The sequence below is a fragment of the Euleptes europaea genome, chromosome 5 (assembly GCF_029931775.1).
Source record: "Euleptes europaea isolate rEulEur1 chromosome 5, rEulEur1.hap1, whole genome shotgun sequence".
NCBI classification, from domain to species: Eukaryota; Metazoa; Chordata; class Lepidosauria; order Squamata; family Sphaerodactylidae; genus Euleptes; species Euleptes europaea.
This window is the reverse complement of record NC_079316.1, coordinates 20,998,275-21,025,447: the sequence shown is the minus strand read 5'-3', so window position 1 is coordinate 21,025,447 and position 27,173 is coordinate 20,998,275. Positions and strand designations below refer to the sequence as shown.

The window sequence follows — 27,173 nt, the reverse complement described above, 5'->3', positions numbered from 1 at the left end:
TGCAGCTCCCAAGTTGAATGTCTTGCTTTTCCTCAAGGAAAGGCTTTGGAAACACCCCTAAATGAGTTGACCAGATAATGCCACTATGTCTCCACAGATTATGTTACCAATAGGCAAAATGCCACCATAAGAAGAGAACCAGAATACTCATATATGTTTTCTTTTTGTTTTACTTACTTGCTGTAGAGGGTCTTGCTGTAGAGACCAAGGCTCTCTATGTCAGCTGGGCACATTGTATCTCCCTCACAGAAAATGTGCTTTGAGACCAGTTTCTCTAGGAACCGTCTCTCCCTGTATGAACCTCTGTGCCCTCTTCACTCTTTGCAACTATCTACTTGTTGTCCCTTCTCTTGGAATGATTAGAACAACTTCAGCCAAGTAGAGCCCCCTTCTTATGGAAAGGCCTTCCACTGGAGGTAAGAAGCTTACCTACCTTGCCAGTTTTTAGAAAGACCTTCAAGGCAGTTTTATTCAAGATGGCTTTTGACATCAGATGACAGTGGGACTGACTAGCTTTGTTAAGACATTAGAATCACTTGTAGCGGAAGCCTACCAACCGTACATCTCAAGAGCATCATGTAGTGTGTACTGAAGCAGAAAATATGTGCAGCGCCCTATTCAGAATAAATGGTGACCACACATATTGAGAGGATTGTGAGTAGTGCACACTCTCAATATATGCAGTTGGATAATCCCAAATGTAGCAGCTAGAAAGGGCTTCTGATTGTGTTTATTTGCTGTGGTTTTAACTGTTCTAAAGCTTTTTAATACTGGTCTTTTTGTGGTGATAGGTTAGGTATTTTGGAAGAGAAAGAAGGGTTAGAAATATTGCCATAAAGAGATGAGTATGGTATTTCTTCCTAGAATTGCCAGGGAGCGAAAAAGATCCCAAAAGGCATGGCTGCTCTTACTCTACTTGGGTTGCATAATACAGAAAGCAACAGATTTCCCTCATTCTTCTCCCAGTCCCTCCATCAAGACCATTGTGATCAGGTGTTCTTGTGAGTAATTTACTATATGTCCTTGTTGTCCATCCTCCAGAGTGTTCCAAGTAGTGCTCATAGGGGTCTCCGCTGCTCTTCCATCCAAACGGGGCTCAGAGCCAATGCCGCATAGCTTTGGCTGTACAACCGCATTTTCTGGACTCCAGAAAGGAGTCACTGATGGGAACGGAAAGCAAATATTTGAAGGCAGGGCGTGTGTTTATGTGTTGAGGGAATAGCAGCTTCTCCTCAGCTTCCTTCTGTCACTGCTATTATCGTTTGGGTTCGCCAAGTGGAGACTGCCTGGAGAAGGTGCAGATCTTTGAGGCATCCTGCCAGGAGTGTGCTCAACAGCCACTAAAAAGAAGAAGTTTTTTTTCTTGAAGGAGGTGCTATTTTATATCACCCCTATTTGCCGCTGCTCTGAGTTGCAGTCAGTGGGAGCCTTTCCAATGTCCTTTTTTGTTGTTTGCTTTTGTTCTTGCAATGTAATTAAAAATGTTGGTCAGGAAAGCCCTGCTCCATGCTACTGCTGTGAGAGGATTTAGGAGCTGTTGGTCATGGCAGGACTAATCCAGGCCAGAAGGAAGAAATCAGGAAATGACTTAGAGGCTTGGCTGCCATTCCTGCAGTTCCCAGAAAAAACATAACACAGATACACAGGAAACTGTTAAATTAGAAAATGTCTTTATTAGATAACTGGCAGTTGGAACCTGAAAATCTCATTTTTGTGGATACTTGGCATTACAAAAGTGACAGAAGAGTGCACAAATCGGCCTCACTGCCTACGAATAGCCCTTTTTTGGGGGAAAGCGGGAACCAACAAGAAGACTTACATTGCTGATGATAGTGTTAAATGTTGCCACAGACGTGTGAGCTTTATGTGCTGCTCCCGCTTGAACTGAAAAAAAGCAAAAGGAGGGCTCGTCTACTGGTATAGAGACAGGATTACATGAATGACCACAACCATTTCCCGTCATGGAACAAAGTGCTGTCAGCTCAAAGTGGGAAACAATTCCTCAAGATTTGCCAGAAAAGAGGGGAGTGTTGAGGGAGGGGTGAAAGACAAGATGGGGAAGGGAGAGAGAAAAAAAGAGAGAGAGACTCAGGTGTCTGAAACAGCAAGTGATGGAAACAAAAGCCAACCAGTGACTGGAAAGGAAGTGGGGTGGGCAAAAGAGACATTCATGGAAAGACGAGCCAAATGAGGTCATTACATTAAGGGTGTGTTCTTGGCACATCTGCTGGGTAGATATTAAAAAGGCTGCTGGAGTGATTCACTCTTCCTTGCCAAGAACTAAGATTTCAAGTATATACACACAAAGTGTAGAATTTAGACTCCATATTCATGGCTTGGTGTTGATCTTCTACCCAAACAGACAGGGAAACGGATCCAATTTGATGGGTGCTTTGGGGGCGCTGGTTATATTTCGGTACAAGAAAAGGAATTTCTGATATGTTACAGTTGCTCGAGCATACTTTTGAAAAAGCATTTCAGAAAATGTACCCTGCTCCAGCCAACTTGGCTCTGGACTATCGTGAAGGGCAGACAGACAGATTGTTGTTTTTCAGGCTCCACAGATGATTTTACATGCTGAAGAGGGAAAACACACCAGAGACGTCTGTTCTTAAAGTACAAAATATTCAGAAATATGTACACAATTTTGCGGGGTGGTAATAAGGGCCAAAACTTCACGTGACATTCGAATTCCATGACTGGAATGCCAGACGTGCAGTTTGGTCCTAGAAAACCGCCATAGAGGGCTCTGTTATAGACTTGGGCTGAAGCAATGGGGAAGGTTCATTCTACACACACACACACACACTTTTTAAGATCAAAATGCCCCCCACAGGGCTGCTTTTATCTTTGTACACAAAATATGGGCACTTAACCTTCTCCCCCCCACCACCACCATGGCTTAAATCTGCCCAGAAGTGGGGTGATGTTGCATTTTTCCTCAGAGAAACCAAGCAAAGGGAAGAAAAATTAAGCTCCTGTCTTGCCTGGCCCCAATCAATATTGATCCCTCTCTGGCTGCTTTTTAATGCCAAATTATACATCTGGAGTTCCAGGATCATGTGTACTTTGACTCTGAAGTCACGCTATAAAGGGCACTGACTTGAGGTGAAAGATCTGCCCGATGCCAGTGGATCCAGCAGTGCCTGAAGGGTTGAGATGAAGAGGCAAGCTGCCTGGAGTCGCTGGCCCAAAAAGCTGATGCTGCTCTTGAGGGCTAAGCGTACCTCATTAGATCTTATGATTAACTGTGATTTTTTGGAAAGTGCTGGCTCATAAGAGGCAAAAGGGAGGGCTTGACCCTTTCGATTAGCAGAATAAAATTCCTTCTTTTCCTTACTGCCGTTATCTACTCTCCATTCCACGTTCTATCAGATTTGGTTTATTTCATGAGTGGAGGCTTAGGGTGTCGTTGGTGGTGGACAGGGCGGTCCTGCCACAGCTGACGGTTGCGACCCTGTGGTATTTTTCAAGATGAGAGAGACAGTTTGCCTTTGCCAGCCTCTGCATAACAACCCTGAACTTCCTTGGTGGTCTCTCATCCAAGTAGTAACCAGGGCCAACCCTGCTTAGCTTCCAAGATCTGATGAGATCTGGGTAGCCTGGGCTCTGCAGGCCATTGCAGTGGGGCAGACCTGGGTTGGAATTAACAAGGCCTACTGTTGTCGTGTTTTGTTTTGCCACGTAGTTATACTTACAGCTGTTCTTCCTCCTGATATTTGTATAGGATGTCCAGAAGGTACCTATGGTCCGTACTGTAGGAGAGCATGCATATGCCTGAATGGAGGGCATTGTGATCCTATGACAGGAGCTTGCAGTTGTCCTCCTGGCTTCATTGGAGCTGACTGTGGTAAAAGTAAGTAAGATTCCTTTGGTATCCTGACTACAAATGCTGGCCTTCAGCCCCAGACAGATTTTGTTTATAAGTCCATAAGAACATAAGAAAGGCCATGCTGGATCAGACCAAGGTCCATCAAGTCCAGTAGTCTGTTCACACAGTGGCCAACAAGGAGACTCTATGAAGCCCACAAACAAGATAACTGTGGCAGCATTGTCCTGCCTGTGTTCCACAGCAACTAATATATTAGGCATGCTCCTCTAATCCTGGAGATAATAGGTATGCATCATAATATCCATTTTGACTAGTAGCCATGAATACCCCTCTCCTCCACAAACATGTCCACTCCCCTCTTAAAGCCTTCCAAGTTGGCAGCCATCAACACATCCTGGGGCAGGGAGTTCCACAACTGAACTATGCATTCCACCATTTCCAGCCAAATTCCACCATTTCCAGCCAAATGGTCACATACAGGCTTTTTTAACATGCAAGCTAGTAGTTAATTCTGTTGTTTTTCACCTGCTTTACCCAGGAATAGTGGACTACCTCTAGCAAAGCTTATCTGTAACTAAACATTTGGTCGATGTTAAAGTAGGCAATCAGAGGTGATGGTGGGGAGCCAGTGGGGGGTTCGTGGGGCCTGGAATGGTGGCACTAGATGTACAAAACTCTGGTTTGGACCTTTTCTTGTCACTGAATAGCTTTGAGGAAACCCTTTTTTTAATTATTCACAATAATCTGCCCCTTGGTTTTTTTCAACAAAAGACTATCGCAAATGCTGCTTTTGACTCAGAATTTAAGAAATGATGAATAACTGTGAGGAGTTACGTTCTGTTGCTTAAGTGAGGTTTATTGCTTAACATTCGGGACTCATTTTCTCCATCTAGGCTTTTCACCACATAGACAGGAGTGCATGTAAACAGGGAGTACCGCACCTATTTTTAGCCACATGCCTCCATTTAGAGCAGCAACACAAAATATGGAATGGTAGGCAGATGTGGGACCACTAAAACAGGATTTGAACATGTGCTTATTGGCATAGCAAGGATCGCTATGCAGAGAATAAATGCTCCTAAATCTATCAAAGACATCCAGAGTACAAAACTATATTACAGAATTACAGTGGTTTTAATACCTGTTCCTTGGTAGCCCTGGGAATTGTCCATCTTTTTTGAAAGAGATGGAAGGCTAGGGAGTACCAACAGACTATTTTAGCTCCTTGCTAAACTACAGCTTCCAGTGTTCTTTGGGGGGAGCCATGATAATTAAAGCAATATAAAGCCAATATAAATTTGTAAGGCAGACATTATCTCAGTTTTTGTGCTTGATAGATGTTCAGTTATTAAGAAAAAAATTTTTCTTTGCTGTCAAGTCACAATTGACTTACGGCGACCCCATACGGTTTTCAAGGCAAGAGACATTCAGAAGTAGATTGCCATTGCCTGCCTCTGCATCACAACCCTGGACTTCCTTGGTGGTCTCCCATCCAAATACTAACCAGGGCCAACCCTACTTAGCTTCCAAGACCTGGATAGCCCAAGATTGGTCTATCCTGGGCTATCCAGGTCAGGGCAAGAAAACCACCCTCAACATTAAATAGCTTTCAGTTTCATAACCAAGCTGAATTTTTGTCCGGCAATACATTAAAAAAGAACATTAACAAAAGAGCAGCTAGATTCAAATTTCCACTACCATTTGGTAAGCAATGTCATGCTTTCCTGCAGCTTGTCCAGAGCATCACTATGGGAAGGATTGCACCTCTTTCTGCTCCTGTGCTAAGGGACATTGTGACCCCGTGTCTGGCAAGTGCTATTGTCCTCCTGGCCGAATTGGACCAAGTTGCCTTCAAGGTATGAAACCATCAGCTATTGATGTGTGCTGGCAAAATAACATGTGAAATGTGAACAGATGGTTTGTGCCTGCTCTCTGCAATGTGCCAAAATTTCTACAAGGCTCCGTATACAAAGTTTTACAAATACCATTGACCGCCAAAAGACAAATCAATGGGTTCTAGATAAAATTAAGCCTAGATTCTCCTTAGAAGCTAAAATGACTAAACTCAGGCAATCATTTTTTGGTCACATCATAACAAGACAAGACACACTGTAAAAGACAAGAATGCCTGGAAAAGTTGAAGGCAGCAAGAAAAGAGGAAGACCCAACATGAGATGAATTGACTCAATAAAGGAAGCCATGGCCCTCAGTTTGCAAAACCTGAGCAAGGCTGTCAATGATAGGATGTTTCGGAGGACATTGATTCATAGGGTCACCATAAGTCGGAAGCAACTTGACGGCATATAACACAAGCTGCATACAAATTTTTTATCATGGTCATGTACAGTTGCTCTATCATTGCTACCTCTACCTAACCTTGTTTTTCCATCCTTGTCCAATTATCTCTTTCTCTCACCATTTGTGGTCAACATATTAACAACATCCATTCTTGGCCAACCCATTGGCATCTCTGCACAGAAAGGATCCTTATTAATGATATACAATGACATAGAAATGATATACAATGCACCCTCCTATCATGACCTTTATAAGGAAGGTCATAGTAACATTCTTATCCTATTTTATAAGTATCTTTATAGAAGAGTGTTTTTTGCTCAATGAAATGGGTTGTGTCCTGTGAGCTACAAGCATGGTACAGGACTTTCCCGCCACCTTTCCCATTCCGCTGTGCCCCAAAGAAACTCCTAAAATTCTGTTCCTAGGGGACTGAGGAACCTCATGGTAAGGATGGGAAGTGAAGTTGGGGTCTGCAATAGGAGGGGGAATCAGGAAAATTAGGCCACCTGTCCAGTGTGGTGTAGTGGTTAAGAGCGGTGGACTCTAATCTGGTGGTGAACCGGGTTGGTTTCTTCATTCCTATACATGAAGCCAGCTGGGTGACCTTGGGCTAGTCATAGTTCTCTCCAAACTCTCTCAGCCTCATTTACCTCACAAGGTGTCTGTTGTGGGGAAAGGAAGGAAAAGTGATCGTAAGCCAGTTTGATTCTCCTTTTAAAAAAGGGAGAGAAAGTCAGCATAGAAAAACCAGCTCTTCTTCTTCTTCTACACTGACTAGGGGTGGATTTTAACAGTCTTTTAATGGTTTTGTTAATTTCTTCTTTTTTGGTTTCTGCCAAGGAAGACCATTTAGGTTCAAAATATACTGGGGAATGTGGCTGTCATCCTATCTATAACCCTGACTTGACCAATTCCTTTTGCCACCTCTGCACATTTCTATGGTGCAGTCCCCCTTTTCTTGCTGAAGTAAGCAATGTATTTTGATTGTGTGTGTGGATCAAAATAATACTTTATAGAACACAATATTAGTTATACCACATAGAAAATATCAATTTGAGTGTTGTTGGGGAGTGGGTTGTTTCCCTTTTCTGTTGCATCCATGTTGTTATACTAATTTTTCTTCTTCTTTAAAAAAAAGCTTTGTTAATTTACTATAGTGTGTCCCCAGGGACGATATGGCCCCTACTGTCAGCTAAAATGTCTGTGTAAGAATGGTGGTGTCTGTGATCCTGTGAACGGGACATGTACCTGTGGACTTGGCTGGACAGGAAAATATTGTGAGAAAGGTACCATTCCATTTTTTTATCTTCTTTCACTGGGCAGGTATGGATGTCCATTTCACCATGTACACTAAAATAATCACCACTTGAATAATACAGATGTCCAAGGGTCAAACTAGCCAATCAAAACTGCCTCCTCCCAAGCCACATCATTAACTAGGGTTGCCAACCTCCAGGTGGTGGCTGGAGATCTCCTGCTATTACACCAGATCTCCACGTGACAGAGATCAGTTCCCCTGGAGAAAATGGCCACTTTGGCAATTGGGCTCTATGGAATTGAAGTCCCTCCCGAAACCCTGCCCTCCTCAGTCTCCACCCCCAAAATCTCCAGGTATTTCTCAGCCCGGAGCTGGCAACCCTATTGTGAACCTTGGAAGTGAAAAAGAAGCAATCAAATCTAGTTTGCCCTAATGTTACTTTGGCATGAAAGAGCTCACTTCGAGGTAGTTGATCACCAGTCACTAGAGCTGCAGAGATGTCACAGATAAGATACAAATGCATTCATTTAATATTTAATATTTTATGATGAGATAGCTGTGGTTCCTTTGCTTAACTATTTGAAATCCTCCAGAGTGTTGAAAAAATACTTCTTTAGACCTTCTCGGCTGGATAAAATCTCATTTTTAATATGAAGGAGGACATGTTTCCTAGTGAGTTGCAGAGTAGATATAGGAAATAAATACATTTATAAGGTCTTCCTTTGGTCTTTTGATTTTAGTAGGAGGTGTGTCTTGATCAGTTTTTGTGGTTTAGCCAAGTAAGTGGGTATTCATCTGTTCTTTCTCTCTCTCTCTTACCCCCCCCTCCCAGAATGTACTCCTGGAAAATACGGTTCTGGTTGTCAGCTAGATTGCTCTTGCCAGAATAATGGAACCTGTGACAGGTTTACTGGCTGTTGTCATTGCCCAGAAGGTTATTATGGACATTCCTGTGAACATAGTAAGTAGTCAGCCGAGAGCAGGACCTGATTTTTACATCGTGGATGCTGCATTCCTGCTGGTGTTACAGGCCGAGAGCCAGGGTGAACATTACACATAATGGATAGTGCCCATAATGACACAGAGATGCCACTGAAAACACTTGTCTCCCCTCCCCATCTTGCTGAATTCTCTGCCGTAATGTCTCTGTTCAGACATAATGTAAAACCGTCATTTATTTTTACTGTTCACTCAAGAAACCAGGATTCGGATCTCAGGTGCTTACTCAAATAATGGTTTGCCTCAGCAAATCCTGATTTTATCACCTTTGTGCTTCTATTGCCAAGGAGCCTACAAGGGTGCTGACCAAGCCAGGAAGGCCTTGTTTGTGCATCACATGAAACCATATTTAAGATTAAATCAACGTCATGGTTTCAAAACTCAGTTTGATGAACTCCAACCTAATGAGGGAGCGGTTGTGACTCAGAGGTGGAGCATCTGCTTGGCATGCAGAAAGTCTCAGGTTCAGTCCCTAGCCTCTCTAGTTGGAGGGTCTGATAGTAGGTGATGTGAATTACCTCTGCCTGAGACCCTGGAGAGTTACTGCCCGTCTGAGTAGTCAGTACTGACTGGTTCACTATAAGACAGCTTAATGTGCATTCAGTAGTTCATGATGGCAGTTCAGAAGTAAGGAAGATCCAGCTGAGTTCCCTCTGGAAGCATCATCTTCTTCTTCCTGCAGATGCTTATAGCCTGGGTGGAGCTAGAGGTGCATGCCAAAGGACAAAAGCCAAAGTGTTGTGGCTGTGTTACCCAGACTAATTGACCAGGACCAGCCTCTAATCTGTTTCTGCTTGCTTTTGTTGGTTTATTCCGTTTTACTCTATTTGTGTATTTTTATGAGCAATTTTGGGTCCCTATAGAATATACGGTGGAATATAAATGCCCTTAATAAAATGAAATATGATAATGGAGTGTTCCATGCACTGACGATAATACTAACCTTGGTTAGTTTAATTAAACCACAGTTTTGCATTACATCTGAACCAAGATTTTGGGAATGCTGCCTCATATTTGATGTCATCATGTTATGCATTTACTGATACCACTCTCTCTCCACATGACTGGTGGTGAGGATGGAGAAATCCCCAAAATCATCATGTAGAGTAAGCATTCTTACACGTTACTGGGGAGAAGGCATCCCATTTTAAGCAGCATCCCCATGTTGCCCTGCCATGTAATTTCTCCAAAAGAATCAGGAAAAGCAGAAGCTATGTATTCGTCATGTCTTGTTTGGGTTGGAGTGTGCGGCAGCCTCTTTCTCAAAGTGGTCATACTTGTCACGTGACTTGCTAAGTCGAGTGATAGCTTAAATATGTGGAACAGACTCTACAAATCCAGTAACCACAAACAGAGCTTTATATTGCATTATGTCACCTTAAATATTATGATCATACATTATCCAAAGCAAAAAGATTCTGCATGGGAATACACTTGTGTCTTTCAACCCATGCAGCGTTTAGATTATTGGTGGGTTCCAACAGGTGTCCTCTTCTTAAGACTTTCTAACACCCCAGGTGGCTGGTTTTCAGGCTTCATAGAGGCTGGGGCATTATTATGACACAAAAAGACTAGTTGTGACCTCATAGTGCCCTGGAGGGTCTGTCCAGAGTATAACCCTGTTTCCCGTTCAGCTGTAAAGTACTCTGGGGTCATTTATTCATGGCTGTTTGGTGCGCTTTCGATGCTTTGTTGCTCTGGACCTTATTTTCGATTTTTCACAGCTGCCCCGAGGTAGCCATTAAAATTCACAGCAAACCAGCAGCAACTCAAACCTGTGTTGCTAAGATCTTTCCCTTTGCCTCGCCCATGAAAAACTCCTGGAGTCGGATTTCTTCTCCCTGCCCATCCTGGCAAATGTCTCCTATGTCTCCCCACCCACAGGGGCGGCTATTGGCCAAGCGTTCTTTTTTGTTCCAACCAGAAGCCTGCCCCTTTTTGTGCTCTTTGCGCAGCCACTAGATCTGCGCTTGAGGTCCGTACCAAATCCAAATCTCTACTGCAAGGTTACAAGAGATGTATGGCCTCCCATGCATAAATGGCCCTGGGCGCTTTGGCTGCTGCACTAATGAAGAAAGAAAAAATAAGGGGGAAACAAAGAGGTGAAGGTGAAGAAAAAAAAGGAGCGCAAGCATAAATCATGAGGGGAGAAGTGAAAAGAACTATTCCAAAGGGGGACGAAGCAACAAGTAGGGCATACCATCAAAAGGGGGGGAGAACTAAAAGAGAAACAAAGAAAGCGGACAGAAGCAGAAAAAAGAAGTCAACGGGAAAACGAATCCAAAGCTGAAAGGGAAGGGGGGGGGAACCGTGCCGAGTCAAAGCAGAAAGGGAGACAAGGGCCGTTTACGCAGGGGAGGTTTTGCCTTGGATTTGCCGCTCTCTCTAGATGCATTTTCCCCATCCAAATTCTCAAAACTCTGCATTGGGGGCTTATTGTTGAGGTTTGAGAATTCGGATGGGGGAAATGTGCATCTAGGGAGCGGCAAATCCAAGGCAGAACTCCCCATGCATTCGGTTGCATGAAAGTGGAGTCGAGCGGTTTGGAGGCCGATAGGACTTCTCCTTCCCCCTCTCCTTCGAATGCCTCCTCTCTACGGAGCTGCGATGAGCTCCTCTCTACAGAGTTGTGATGGAGGTGGGGGCGGGCCTCAACAGTGTACTTGTCGGCAGGAGGAGGGCTGAAACGCCAGGGGCCAACACAACCGCTGTCAAATGCTGCGGCCTTTTTCTCATGAGTAATCCAGGCTACATCGGGCTTTATGAATTAGATTCGATTCCATGAATAACCTTTTAAGTTCGGGTTTTTTTTTACTCCGCCTCAAGAGAGCAGCATTTTTTTGAGTGAATAATTGACCTTGGTGATCCTGGCCCCCGTCACTCTCTCGTAGCCTAACTATCCTCATAGGATTGCTTTGAGGATAAAAAGGATGAAGGGGAGGACTTTAGACACCAGGGGTCCACAATCTATTGGCGAAAACGCATGGTCGCTTTAGCCTCCTTTATTCCCTGTTTCAGCCAGGATTCAGCCAGGATCGAACGCATGTGTTTCACCAAACGTGTGTTCGATCCTGGCTGAATCCTGGTTGAAACAGGGAATAAAGGAGGCTAAAGTGACCATGTGTTTTCGCCCTGTGTCTCTAGAGCCAAATGTGATTCAGTACAGCGTCAAATTTGGTTTGGGTGTGTGTGTGTGTGGTTTTTTTAAACCAAATCTTTAAGTTATATTTAAGGAATAGAAAAGGTGTTGGAAGGCAAAGATTTTTATGAGGTTAAATGGCTTCTTAGAGATGTTCTGCAAAAAAGAACATAATGAGGGGTGTACATTTGCTGAGTGCAAACCATGAACAGATATATGCCATTGCACTGAAAAAAATCACACTGGGTACACCTGTTCATATTACATATTGTGAAACTATGTGTGCTGCTCGTCTCTAATGTACGACTCACAAGAACCAGTGTTTGGGCTGCAGAAACTTTGGGGATTATTGAGTAACATGCCTGTTAACGGTAATGTTAAGATGTATAGTTTCAGTTAGGAAAATGGGCTTTCATACACTGAATTTTGACAGATTGTCTCTCAACCATAAACAGTTGCAGATACCCGATATACCCTGTCCTGAACTCCTTGGAGGAATGTTGAGCGGTAAATGTGATAAGTCACCCTGTGAGAATTGTGGCACTTCTGAAATAATGGAATAATTTTGTTTTTTTTAGCCTGCCCTTCTGGATTTTATGGGCTCAAATGCCTATATCCATGCCACTGCAAAAATGGAGGGATTTGTCTTCCAACCACTGGGCAGTGCCTTTGCCTTCCTGGCTTCCAAGGTGTACAGTGTGAAAAAGGTATGAATGTCCTATCATTTCCATAATAGCCTTTTTTGATGACCAAACTTTTTAATCAGCTGAAAATCGTATTTTGCATACAGATCGTTGTCCTTGAAACATCGTGTGGCTACTCAACATAATTTCTTAACATACATTATTTATTTATTTATTTATTTATATCCTGCCCTGTCTTTTTAAAAAGAACACTAACAAATGTAAAACACCCCAAATATAATGCAAACATGAAGTAATTAACCATTAATTAACAAAACAGTAGCAGGCGTCAAGCTCAATTACAGGCAGGCAGCCTGTACAGGCAGGGGTGGGACTAGAGTTGCCACCCTCCAGGTGGTGGCTGGAAATCTCCTGCTATTACAACTGATCTCTAGGTGATAGAAATCCATTCCCCTGGAGAAAATGGCCGCTTTGGCAATTGGACTCTATGGCATTGAAGTCCCTCCCCTCTCCAAACCCCGCCCTCCTCAGACTCCACCCCCAAAATCTCCAGGTATTTCCCAACCCAGAACTGGCAACCCTAGGTAGGACTGTGCAGATAGAAAGCTCAGTCCTGGGTGACAAGTTCTCCCTCATCCCCACTCCCAAGGATATCATAGGTCCTCTCTACAGGCAATGACATAAAAATATTTTAAATAAAATCCATTAATTTCTAATAAATCATCTTCCTTACAGCTTACTTACATTGAACACTGAATTATTTTCCTTACAGTGAACACTGGAACATTATAATATAGAGCAGCTCGATTTAAGTCCAGTAGTACCTTAGAAAGCAACAAGATTTGGGGGGTATCCATTTTTGAGAATCTAAAGCTCCCTTCATCAGATACAAGATTATAATACAGAGGATATATTACATATTAACTTATTCCTGCAGCACCTAACTTACATGATGTAACTTTGCTCCTCTTCTTGTACTGTATATTCCATTCGGTAATATCTTTTCCAATCTGTAATGATAACTGTAATGAAAATCTGAAATGAAGGGTTAAAAAAATTAAATGCCCTCTTTTTCAGGTTGTACCATTGGGTGGTTTGGGGATAAATGTCAACACCGGTGTGACTGTGAAGGATCAGCTCGGTGTGATCCAGTGACTGGGAAATGTCTTTGCCTACCTGGCAGGACTGGGGACAGATGTGAAATTGGTAAGGAAACAGGACATTGATCATATTGTTTTCTGTGTGTTCTCACAATTGCCTGGTATATACGTGCAGTATAGTGACAGGAGATACCATCATTGAATGGTCCTCTGCATAAAAGAAAAATTCCCTTACAAGTAAGGGCTGAGTTAGATGTTACACAGCAGAGATATAACCATCTCCTAATGCTTTTTCAAAGTATTAAAAAACCACAGGAAGCTGTGTGTTTTAGAGGAGAAGCAACAAGGGGAAAGGATTAGAAGTGCCAGAAACCTCATGGAGAACGTGTTTGACAGGTGACCGTACCATTTTTGACAGCCGCGGTCCGACTTAAGCAGCTGCCAAACAGTTTTGTGGCTATGCAGTAGCTGTGGAGGTAGAATTTCATTTACTTCTTCCTTGTGACTGCCTTTACATCTACACAGTAGGTGAAATTGATTCTCCCCCAGAATCATAGATGATGGGATCAGGTAATTAAATTATGTGTGCATGGAGGGGGGTGGGTTATGGGTCCAGCAAGACTATGCTAAAATGTGCATGTGTGACATAACATCGATGACACATGCTTAGACAAACACCAAATTATAAAACTTTTTTAAAAATGCACTGGCTGGCTTACTGACTGGTTTGCTTGCTATTTGAACAACTGCCTGCCAGGTAGCACACAGCAAATGGGAAGGAAAGGAGGACTGCCATTGGTCTCTGTGTGTGCCTGAAATGTTACTGATTACAGTGAACTATTTGAATACGCAGAAAGTAATTCGCTAAACATGCATGAGCTGCTCACAAACAGCCAAACTGCTCAACGAAAAACTGACTCTTAGGAACAGCCAAACTACTCAACGAAAATATTTATTCCCTGGTCATGACCAGAAAGCAGAACATGAGAAGAAGAAGAGCTTGTTTCTATATGCTGAATTTCTCTACCACTTAAGGGAGAATCAAACCAGCTTACAAACACCATCCCTTCCCCTCCCCACAACAGACAACCTGTGACGTAGGTGGGGCTGAGAGAGCTGTGACCAAGGTCACCCAAGGTCACCCAGTTGCCCTTATGTGTAAAGGTAAAGGTCCCCTGTGCAAGCACCGGGTCAATCCTGACCCATAGGGTGACGTCACATCCCGACGTTTCCAAAGCAGACTTTGTTTGCGGGGTAGTTTGCCAGTGCCTTCCCCAATCATCTTCCCTTTACCCCCAGTAAGCTGGGTACTCGTTTCACTGACCTCGGAAGGATGGAAGGCTGAGTCAACCTTGAGCCGGCTACCTGAAACCGACTTCCTTCGGGATCGAACTCAGGTCATGAGTAGAGCTTTTGACTGCAATACTGCAGCTTATCTCTCTGCGCCACAGGGCTCCTGCCCTTATGTGTAGGAGTGGAGAAACCAACCCGGTTCACCAGATTAGCATCCGCTGCTCATGTGGAGGAGTGGAGAATCAAACCCAGTTCTCCAGATTAGAGTCCACTGCTCCAAACCACCGTTCTTGACCACTACACCACACTGGCTCTCAAACTAGTGGGTATGGAAGCATCCTTAGAGGGGATGCTTAGCCTTCTCAGCCAAGGTATCTGTTCAGTTGCTTTTTCACTGGTGGGAAGAAAAACAGGTACGCCCCCTCCCTTGAAGAGCACATTTGATATTTAGCAGAAATATGGCTGGAGGGGACAGGAAGCAGACCATCCATCAGCTCTTACTCAAAGTCTCCCGTGACTGCTTTTCATTCTATAATTAAAAAGTCAGAAAAAATATTATGCATCTCTGCTATGTCATGACTTGGTGGAGGGGGAACTAGCACATCGGAAGAATCCCAGCAGTATCTACTCCCTGCTGTGCTCAGTTTTTATGTTTTACTTGCAGGAAGTTTTCTTCCCCATATGGGAACATTCCAAAACATAGTTTTCCATTAATGCAATCCAATCTAACTATCTCAGCTCTCTGCCAGTCAGGTAGTAGGTGATGTCAAAGACCTCCACCTGAGATCCTGGAGAGCCGCTGCCAGCCTAAGTAGACAATGCTGACTTTGATGGACCAAGTGTCTGATTCAGTATAAAGCAGCTTCATATGTTCAGATGGCAAAGGCACTGGACTGTGTTAGTGACCAAAGATTAGGTTTTTTTTTTCTTTAGAGATATGTGCTGTAGAAGCTGTCTCCCCTCTCCTTATAGTCATAGGGTACATCAGTCATTCTTTAGTTGAGCCTAGTCCTGTATAGACTTGGATGCTTCACCAGTCTCCCCTGGATTGTCTGCCTGGAAAGAGAGTGAATTTGAGCGGGGGGGGGGGGGAGGCAACACACCACTGCATATGACCTCTTCATTCAGAGTCTTTGTAGATGAATAAAACAGAAGTCCAGTGGCAACTTAAAGATGGAAATTTATTCCAGAGTAAGCTTTCATGAGTCATGGCTCACTTCATCAGATATGAAAAGCCAGTGTCCTGAACCTTTTTCAGACTGCAGGCGCCTTTGGTATTCTGGCACAGGGTGGTGGGCGTGATCACAAAATGTCTGTTGAAGGAGGCAGAGCCAACTACAAAATGTCAGAGAGAAAAAAATATGCATAGCTCTCATAGTAGAAGAAGGAGAGTTGGTTTTTGTACCCCTCTTTTCTCTACCTTTAAGGAGCCTCAAAGTGGCATACAATCACAATCCCTGCCTCTCCCCACAACAGCCACCTTGTGAAGTAGGTGGGGCTGAGAAAGCTATGACTGGCACAACGTCACTCAGCAGGTTTCATGTGGAGGAGTGAGAAATCAAACCAAGTTCTCCAGATTAGAGTCGACCACTCTTAACCACTACACCACGCTGGCTCTCAAGTTTTCAACATTTCAGGCAGACACTCTGTTTGAAAGGATACCTTTTAATCTGCTCAGCCAATTAGGACCTCTGCTGGGCAAAAGCCCCACCTAGCCCTACCCACTTTCTGAAAGCACTTGGTGGTCACCAGGAAAAGTGTCAGAGGCTGCCATGGTGCCCATGGGCATCACTTTGGGGAGAGCAGTTACATGTACAGGTTGAGTATCCCCTAACCAGACATCCAAAAACCATAATGACCCGAAAACCGGAAGTGTTGAGCCAACATGCAGCATTACTCACAGGCCCTCAGTAGCACCATTGACATTTCAATGTACACAAAATTATTAAAAAGATTGTTTAAAATTTCATTCAGGCTATGTGTATAAAGTGTACATAAAATGTATATCAAGCATAAATGAATTGTGTGTTTAGACATGGGTCCTATCCTCAAGATATCTCATTGTGTATATGCAAATATTCCAAAATACCGAAAGATCTAAAATATGGAACACTTCTGGTCCAAAGCATTCCAGATAAGGGGTATTCATCCTCTACTTAGTGCTACAAGTAACAGATGGGTAGTGTGAGAGGATTTTACAAAGAGAAGCCATCCAGAGTGAGGTTCACTGTTAACTGTAGAAGGTGGACAGAGTAGGATAAACATAAAATCTACTCAAGGAAGGTACAGTGAGAAACAGTAAGTCTACCTAATTAACTCCTGTAAAGGGGGTGGGTCATGCTGAGCTATTAACATTCATCATGAGTGAGGAAAGCCAAATCTTTTTTTAAACCTGGGGAAAAGATACTTGATGATGACGCGGAAGCCAAGCGGATTAGCAGTCTTGTCCAGGATACCCATCAGAAAGTCCACGGCCACATAGAAAAAGTGTTGTTTATTTGTACAGTGCAGAAATATATACAGATACTCCTTTCACACTCTCCGCTCATAACATCCCGCATAGAACTGCGGTTTCACTTCATTATATACACCTGGTGGACGCAGCCACCAATCACAGTAGATATCCAATTATCCTGGTATTGCTACTGCATTGCATCAGCCACCTGGCTCTAACTGGATCAGGCCAGCTTTCTCTAGCTCCCCAGGTACTTTCCAGGCTGATTACATCATCCTTAGATCTCACTGATCTATCCTGCACCTGTCAAACTATCTGACAGACTTGTAATCTTGACACTCCTTCTCAAGGATTTCAGATTAGTTTGATTAGTTTCATGAATCTATTGCAATCCACAATTTTAGTAAATAGATCTACCACATTACCAGCACTGGCACACTTTACAATACATACCAAGCCTTTGTTCACAGATTCAATTACATTGACATATCTTATTCTTATATGCTTACTTCTGCCTTTAAAGTTTTGCTCAGTCGCAAGTTGTAGCGCTGATTGACTGTCAGTATACACCTTTACTGGTAATTGTACAGACACATTGAGTTCCTTCATGAGATAGACAAACCATTCCACCTGATTTATACATTCACTCACAGCACTATATTCTGCTTCACATGAACTCATGGCTACAAATGACTGTTTTACAGATTTCCAATGTATGGGTGCTTCACCAAAATACAACACATACCCGGTCGTTGATTTCGCGTTCCCCTGATCTGACCATGATGCATCTGCTTACGCAGTCAGTTCCCCATTACATGCATTCAAGCATAACTGTTTGTTCACAGATCCCTTCAGGTATCTGAGTACACGCTTAGCTGCTTTCCAGTCACTCTGCTTTGGTGACATATTTTTCCTGCTCAGGCAATGTACCGCCTGATATATGTCTGGGTGAGTCCAACAAGCAAGATATAACAAACTTCCTATCAGGGACTGATTTGTCACACTCTTCTTGTTCCTGAGACTCTTCACATAAATAACCTGTGACCATTGGGGTTTCAGCTGCATTAGCATCAAGCATGCTAATCCTTTCCAGCAACTGTTTTATTTTTTCTGTTTGAGACAAGTAAAAAACACCTTTACTGTCTCTGTTTATTTTTACCCCTAGAATCACATCCAGGTGCAGCCAATTTACAAACTGCCACCTGTTAGATTAGAGTGAGAAACCTTGAGCTATTGGCATTCTTCCATTTCAGCCTTCCTTGCTCTGAACCACAATAGCTTTTCTCTTTCATTGTCAGCTACTATTCTTCCATAGCTGCCAGGTTCACCATCATCCATACTGTAAACATGATCACAATCTTCAAAACCATATCTTTGTGGAGGTACTCCTTTATTACTTCTTTCTGACCGTCTGACCACCGTGCCACTAGACTCCCCTCCTTCTGGAGTCTCAACCTTTACTGTTTCCCTGCTTGCAACAACTTCAGGAAAAACACTTTCATCTGCCTCTGGCTGTCCATTAGCCGGCAATAAAACTTCTTCAGAAACCTTCTCAGTACCATGTAAGCGTGGCCAATTAAAAGATTCTCCGAAGTTCGCAGATTTGCTAAAAGACACCTGGTTCTGATCATTAGCAAAGCGATAAGATTTTGCTGCATTCTGATATCCCAGAAAAATCAGCGGTTTGGATTTCTTGCCACCTGCTCTGCGGTTCTTTAAAGGTATATTCACCCAAGCCCTTGTACCAAACACTCTTAAATGCTTTAAAGAGGGATTTCTTTTGTACAATGCCTTGTAGGGAATATTGTTAATGCTGGAGGTCCAAAGTCTATTAATCAAATAACAAGCCACCTTGATGCCTTCCCCCCAGAACCTGGGTTTTAGATTATCATCCTCTATCAAAGCTTGCAACATTGACTTTAGATAACCAATCCTCCTCTCAGCCACACCGTTCTCCTGAAGAACACAGGGATTAGCCAATCTGTGCTCAATTCCCTTGCTTTCTAACCACTGGGTAAATGCACTAGAGACAAATTCACCGCCTCTGTCAGATTGTATACTGGATACCTTGAGGTCTAGCTGCCTTTCCACCCTTTTAATCCAATACTTGATGGTTTGACATGCCTCACTTTTCTGCTTCAGCAGATACACCCAGCCATAACGAGTAAAATCATCCACAATGCATAAAGCGTACCGGTTCTTAGACACACTCTCAGGAAATGGACCACAGAGATCTAAATGAGCAATTTGCAGAGGTCTGGTTGCCACCCTTTGGCTTACCTTAGCCACTGGACTACGTCTGCTTTTAACAGATTTGCAGACTGTGCCATCTAGGAAAGAATTACACCCATTCAACTTAATGTCATCCTTCCCTAACACACTCAGGGTCTTCTTTAGAATGGAAAAGGAGGCGTGGCCAAAACGCCTATGTAGAAGGTGTATGCACTCATTATGTGGATTTTTATTCACAGACTCCACTACCATAGAAGTTTCTCCTATCCTTCTATGCACCACATAGACATCCTTTTGCAAGTGCCCTTCTAACATTACAACCTCCCCCTGGCTTATCTGGCAGGTGTTTCCTTCAAACTGCACCTTAAAACCAGTCTTAGCCAGTACAGAAACACTTAGCAAACTATGCTGTAACTCAGGCACACAAAGTACATTTTGAAACTTATGCTTTAACTCTGGGAAAAACACCTCCCCTTCAGAGTGTACCTTTAAGTGTCTCCCATCTGTTAGACTTGCATAAGACTTAGCAGACTGCTTTTGGTTAACTAACATGGAAGCTTTGTTAACAAAACATGTACTTGCCCCACTGTCCAAGAGCCAAATGTCCTCTTTGTCTCCAGCCTCTGCCAGCACAACAGCAGTGTAAGTTCCATTCACTGACTGTCTCTTTGGTTGCTTTTTCCTGGCCAACTGGGGACAATTTTTTTTCAAATGTTGTGAGGACCCACAAAGAAAACACTTTCTGACAAACATCACGTATTCCTCATCTTGCTTGTAGCTCCTACTCTGCCTTCCGTCGCCTCCCCTCTGCTGCTGCCATTGGCTCTGCGCTGAGTAGACCTCTTGCCCGTCTCGGGGTTGTCTAAACAGCTCGGCTGCAGTCCTCGGCGTAGACTCTATCCAGTCTCTCTGCCTGGGATGAAAAACGCGCTGGGGGGCTGAGGTCTCGGCAGATGGGCGATTCGTTGATTTAACCTCGGGGGTGTATCTCAGCTGGGCTGCTGTCTTCTGCTTACGTCCTTCCTCCCGTCGTTCCTCTTCTTCCAGAATTCGTCCAGTCAAGTATTCATAGGTTAATTGCCCTGCTGCCAGGCTCTCCAGCGAGGTTACTAAAACATCAAAGCTCGCATCCAGAGAACTCAAAAGCAAATACACCCGGTCCTCCGCAGATATAACTTTTCCCCTCAACTCCAGCTGTCTAAACAACTCTGCTAGGGTCTTCAAGTGGGCTGCGGCCGGCGTGTGCAGTGATTTATGGCATCTATAAAGACGCCTCATTAGTGCTAGCAACGTGCCAGCTGAGTCCCTGAGATACACTGCTCGCAGACTATCCCATGCCAACTTTGCATGCTCTTTGCCCACAACATAAATAAGCTGGTCATCTCCCACCGTCAAGGTGATATTGGCAAGGGCTTTTATGTCCTTGGCAATCTCGGCTGCTGTAGTAGGGAGTCTTTCCACAGCATCCCATAAATCCTCCCTTTTCAGATACTGCTCCAACCTCACAGACCAAACGTGGTAATTCTCTGAGGTGAGTTTATCCACTGAGATAAAAGATTGTTGTGCCATTATTACTCACACACAGCCATCACTTCTCCAGTAGCCTCTGAAAATCCTGGACTCTGCTTAACTAGCACCACACATAAAACCTGCGCAGTGTAGTAGAAACACTACTGTAACGTAGAGGAGCTGGGCCCAGAGCCCTGACGCGGAAGCCAAGCGGATTAGCAGTCTTGTCCAGGATACCCATCAGAAAGTCCACAGCCACATAGAAAAAGTGTTGTTTATTTGTACAGTGCAGAAATATATACAGATACTCCTTTCACACTCTCCGCTCATAACATCCCGCATAGAACTGCGGTTTCACTTCATTATATACACCTGGTGGACGCAGCCACCAATCACAGTAGATATCCAATTATCCTGGTATTGCTACTGCATTGCATCAGCCACCTGGCTCTAACTGGATCAGGCCAGCTTTCTCTAGCTCCCCAGGTACTTTTCAGGCTGATTACATCATCCTTAGATCTCACTGATCTATCCTGCACCTGTCAAACTATCTGACAGACTTGTAATCTTGACAGATGAATCCTAATTTTACACTGTTGCTTTGGATTCTCCCATTGAAAATCAGCACTGGTAGATGGATCACGTATAGAAATCTGCTCTAGAATATCCTTTTTTTTTCAAAATCTGGGGCTGACTGTATATGTTCTTGTTTGTACTGGTTTGTTAGGAAATGTGTGGGAATGTATTAATGGTAGTACAAGTTTACGTTGAAGAACAAAGCTGATGGAAGTATGAGCTTCCCATCCAGTCTGTTGGCGATGAAGCAGAATTTCCCCCAACTTATTTACATTGGTGGTGGTGGAAAGTGCTGTCAAGTCGCAGCTGACTGATGACGACCCCGTAGGGTTTTCAAGGCAAGGGACGTTCTGAGGTGGTTTGCCATTGCCTGCCTCTGTGTAGGCTGAGAGAACTGTGACTGGCCCAAGGTCACCCAGCAGGCTTCATATGGAGGAGTGGGGAATTGAACCCAGTTCTCCAGATTAGAGTCCGCTGCTCTTAACCACTACACCACGCTGGCTTTGTAAGTTTACATTAGTTGTCTTTTATACACAGGTACATACATAACATGAGTACATACATACACAGTCAGTTTTAAGTGGCTCTTTTGATCAATCTTAGAAGAAAAAAAGAGGGGAATAGAACCCAACCTGGAAAGCGGAAGTTGGGTACCCAAGGCTGGGTGGGATGAAAAGAATATATATAAATAATGAAACTATATAATTTATTAGAAGCACTACATAAGAATTAAAATTATTTAAAAACCATTAAAATAGCACAAAGGCATTTCTTAAGGTTGATGTCTGTCACCACAAGCCAAACGCGTTTCGGCCTAAATGGCCTTCCTCAGTGGTCTAGTTAAATCATATAAAAACATGCACACACATTACAAATATATTTACATGTACAGGCAATATACAACAGGCCAGGCATGTAATAGGTTGTTTATATAACCAATTACACCAACATCTGGTGGTATTGTCTTAGGTTTTTATGCTGGGCTGTATATGTCTCCCGCAGAAGTTGTGTGCAAGTATCAACCTATTCAAACAGTGTGATCTTTTGATCAATCTAACAAAAGAACAGTGGAGTTCCATATTCATTATTCTCGAGAATCTTTTTTTCCAAACAATGCATTAGTCCAAAGGTTATGTTCCACTAATGCTGGAGTCTTCCTTCAGTACACAGAGCCTTCTGTCAGTGGAACGTGCGCCTTCCGCATGAGGAAGATTTCCACCATTAGCAGAATAGAACCTTTGGATTCAACCCTTAACTATAGTTGCAAAATAAAATAAACAATTGAAGGATTACATTGAAGGATAAAATAAACAATTGAGCCCTCATCTTTACCGGCCTTAGAGAGGGTATATAAAACAACTCATTGAGGGTATATAAAACAGCTCATAGAACTGCCTCCACTTATCATTCGCTTCTTGCAAATGAAAACACAACAACCCGGTGTTGAAATGTGGTCCTGAGTCTGAAGGAACGGGAGCAATCTGTTGCTTACGAGCTAGGGATCCACAACTCCAAAGGGAAATGGCAGGAATGGCTTTTAAATGCGGCCAGTGCAAATGAGATGTCCCGGAATGCTGGAAACGCAGAAATTGGTGCAACCCGAAGAGCTGGAAGAAAGGAAATGACTTTCTTCCTCACTGCACCATCCTGTGGTCAAGATTCCAACTTAGCTCAATCTTTCAGCCTTTGTGGTTTGCGTCGGGACCACACAGCCCAAATGAGCAAGTCAGCATGAATTCAGGGGAATATTTTCCCCCAGCTATATATTTCTGTTTAGCCAACTGGGGAACGCAAGGGGGGTATCTCAGCCCGAAAAATAAAAGGGAGGTTTTCTACTCACTGCAAAAGGAGGAGGGGAGAAAAAGTATGTCTCATTTTTTTTATTTTCTTCTAAACAGGCAGTGCAACCCCCCAAAGCAGAAAAGCTGTTATGGGCCTGATTTTATTTGCATTTTTATTTTCAATTAGGCCCAGTTCATCTGTAATATAACCAGGAGCAGCTGTGGCTCGGCACAGGCTATAAAGATAAAAGGCCTGATTTTAATTTGAACTCTGGTAAAGCACCCATTAAACAACCATAATGTTAATTTTTAAAAAAAACCAGGAGAATATATAGCAGGCCTTTATTGGGTTGCGTTTTTTCCCCTCCCTGCTAAATTAACATTGCAGACCTTCAAACAGATGTCTTAAATACACATTGTTATGAACATGAAAATGTGGTTATTACTTAAATTAAAATCAGGCCCAGAGGTGTTTGCAAGAGCCTGTCTCATAACATTTCCTTAATTGAAAGAGCTGAAGGGTCTGAATCGAACTGAAAAAAATTCTCCCACACATGGGAGTTGTGATTCTAAAAACTGCCTGGGGATCATTGTTCATTGTATGACAGCTGGATGGGGAAAAGAAAAGATCTTTTGTGTTCGTGGTGTAATGGTTAAGAGCGGTGGATTGGAGCAGTGGACTCTGATCTGGAGAACTGAGTTTGATTCCCCACTCCTCCACATGAAGCCAGCTGGGTGGCCTTGGGCTAGTCACACTCTCTCAACCCCACCTACCTCACAGGGTGTCTGTTGTGGGGAGGGGAAGGTAAGGTTTGATTCTTCCTTAAGTGGTAGAGAAAGTCAGCCTATTAAAAACTAACTCCTCCTCCTCCTTCGTCACAGTTCAGGTGAGGTAAGGTTTCTAGAACAGGGGGTCCCCAACATTTTTCAGCCTGTGGGCACCTTTGGAATTCCGGTGCGGCGTGGTGGGCGCAGCTGCAAAATGGCTGCCACAGGAGTCAGAGCCAGCCACAAAATGGCTGCCACAGCTTACCTTCATTCACACAGTGAAGATCCTCATGCCATGGTGACGGCGGCTGCCAAGGCAACATTTTTCAAAGTCTGCAAAGCCAATCAAATCCCCAGTGGTCACTCAGAAGCCTTGTGGGGCAGAAACTCCACCTGGCCCTGCCCACTTTCTAAAAACACTTGGTAGGCACCCTTCTCCACACTGCTTTATAGCACTACTCTGAAAAATTGAAAAATGCTAGCCATCGATGAAAAATCTGTGAAATATAAGATATGCTAAATGTGTTTTTCTTTGCCTTGCAGAATGCAGGCCAAACAGATTTGGCCCCAACTGTTCTCAGCAATGTGAGTGTGCCAATAAATCCCAATGTGATATTCGCAATGGGAGATGCACTTGTCTCCACAGGTGGATGGGACCAACTTGCGAAGAAGGTAACACACTAGCCAGCGGAAATGTGTATCTGTTCAGTTCTGGGAGAGAGGGCCACAAAACGCCTGATGTCCACTGTGGGGCTATCCTACCTTGAGGGCCAATTCATTCTTGTAGTACTGGAGGTTTCCTCATCATGTGATCACTGTGAATGTTTGTATAGAGCAACTGTGGAGGTGGGGCAACAACACGGTTCATTCCCACATGAATATCATTCTCCCATCCTATTGGGCAACAAACATGAGGAAGCACCAATCTTATTGGCTTCTCTTGCCTACATGCATTTTTGGGCATTATAGAATTGCTACAGGTAAGGATGAATTAGCTTTGATTGCTACTTAGATCAATAATATGCAAGTGTTCACTAGTAGAATATCTAGCTGAGGGGAAAATGTCCTCCTCAGAATATTTCTTGTGTAGCAGTTCTAGTAACTACTGAGGTGAATGGCAAATGAACGCAAGCAATACGGCCATCCCATGAAGGCTACTTGAACATTTAAATCCTTCTTTCGCCTGCTCCAGTCTATCTGCTTCTGCTCCTCCCCCTTGGCAGTGCCATTAAACAATGGCATAACTAGTGTTACATAATAGTGTCAGAAAGCCCAGTTCATTTCTTACGCTGGCATGAAAAAGCTGGAGCCCAGCAAACACAGAGTGACAACAGATCTATCAATAGCAATTGTGAGCAATTTTGGACAACAGATCTATCAATAGCAATTATCAATAGCAATGATCAAAGCAATTATTTGTTCACAATATTTTTATACTGAAATTCCAAAGTAGTGAATGAAACCATACATTAGTGTACAGTGTTTCTATAAAACCGAACAGTGAGCGGGCAAGTGTTTGGGCCTCCGTGAACAGTCAGGAACAGCAATTATGGTCCAAGCTTATCTGCTATAGTGGTCTGGCTGGCACTGTTGGTAAAAGGGTACTGAAGCTTTGGCTCTCGAAAGCTTATACTCTGAAAATCTTGTTGGTCTTTAAGATGCTACTGGACTCGAATGTAGCAGTTCTACTGCAGACTAGGGCTGTGTACCGGTTTTTTTTTTTTTTTTTTTTTTTGGTGTTTTTCAGGTGTGGGTTTAATAGACCCGGAAATTTTTGAAAAAGCTGAAAAAAGCTGAATTGCCATATTGTTTTTCCCGGATTTTTGAAAATGTTCAAATTTATTAAACCCGAACCCAAAAAATATGCGACACGGAGCTGAAGGCTGGCCTCAGAGCAAGCCCAGCCTTCAGTCCTGTGTCGCTGCTTGTGAAGAACCGGTGGCTGTGCTTGCATCCCCGCCAGCTCCTAAATCCACATGGATTTTGGAGCCAGTGGTGGACTCAGCCAGCAGGTAAGAGAGGGAGAGAGGGGGTCAAAAATGGCAGTGGGACAAAGTGGCCCCGAATAATGCTGAATAAATTCGGCATTATTCAGGGATCCGCTTTTCGGCTCCCTTTAATTGCTGCCAGTTTTTTTTTTCAGTGCAAAAAAACCACTGAAAAATACCAGTTCGGCTTTATCCGATGCACACCCCTACTGCAGACCAACATGGCTTACCCTCTGTATTCAGTAGCTAAAGTGCAAATTGTGTAATCTTTGTAAATGGGATTTGCATTACAGCCTTTTCAATGTATTTTTCGGTAATTCTCTAGGTGGCCCTCCAAAGCTTCCTTTTTATGAAGAACAAACTCAGGGATGAGGGAATGCTTTTTCAAGATTGCAACAACAGGAACACTTGGACTAATGAATGAACTGTTTTATATGCACAGACGGTATTTAACTTTGGGAATGAGAGCTGCTATTCATTTCAGCTTGAACTGTACTGAAAAATTCACACTTCTTCTCGCAAGGCTACAGTATCCGTTAAGTAGCTGGATCCCACTTAAAACTTTTAAATTCTGTTCCGTTTGTTTATTCTTGATCTCCTGCTTCCTTCTGATTAATCCATTCTCGGTATCCTTTCCAAGTGTCAGTGCCATATTACTATAACCAGAAACTTCAGCAGTTTTCTCAATCTTTGTCAGCAGCCAGTATACAGAGAAATCTAAAGACCAAAAGCAACTGCACCAAGAGGGATCTGATTTGTTTCTGTTTTCTAGTTGGTTGTGTTTGTTATCTTTCTGTCATCCCAAACTATTGAAATTGTGCTTTAGGGAGCAGAATATTTTCAGGGCAAAAATTTTTTGCAATTGATTCTGTGGCATATTTGTCAGGAGTAAAATATGTATGCCCTAATCCAGCAAGGGAGATGTGCATGCTGCAGCAGGCTTTCACAAATGTATCCAGACACTATTGAATTGACTGGCTGAAAGTCTTAAAACAGATGAGGTGACCGTTCACAGCTCTGAGTTGTTGTGTGAAAATTATGGTGTGTGATTAGAGTTGGGCCAGGGTCGTCTTGTTAGTTAAAAATGAAAAAAAAAATGGAAATGATCCATTCTGTAAGAGAGGATTTATGAAAGAATATGACGTGGTTGTAGGGTTGCTAGGTCCCTCTTCGCCACCGGCGGGAGGTTTTTGGGGCGGAGCCTAAGAAGGGCGGGGTTTGGCGAGGGGAGGGACTTCAATGCCATTGAGTCCAATTGCCAAAGTGGCCATTTTCTCCAGGGGAACTGATCTCTATCGACT

At 43.4% G+C, this 27,173-nt stretch overlaps 1 protein-coding gene across 1 annotated transcript in view; it reads left to right on the top strand.

Annotated features, from left to right (window-relative positions):
• Positions 1-26,529, top strand: part of LOC130478222 (multiple epidermal growth factor-like domains protein 6) — a 239,285-nt gene extending 212,756 nt beyond the window's left edge. Inside the window, 8 exon segments of the mRNA XM_056850373.1 lie at positions 3,728-3,856; positions 5,563-5,688; positions 7,288-7,416; positions 8,221-8,349; positions 12,105-12,233; positions 13,248-13,376; positions 24,428-24,556; positions 26,198-26,529. Coding sequence (XP_056706351.1) covers positions 3,728-3,856; positions 5,563-5,688; positions 7,288-7,416; positions 8,221-8,349; positions 12,105-12,233; positions 13,248-13,376; positions 24,428-24,556; positions 26,198-26,244 — 947 coding nt within the window. The 3' untranslated portion in view covers positions 26,245-26,529.
• The last annotated feature ends 644 nt before the right edge of the window (positions 26,530-27,173 follow it).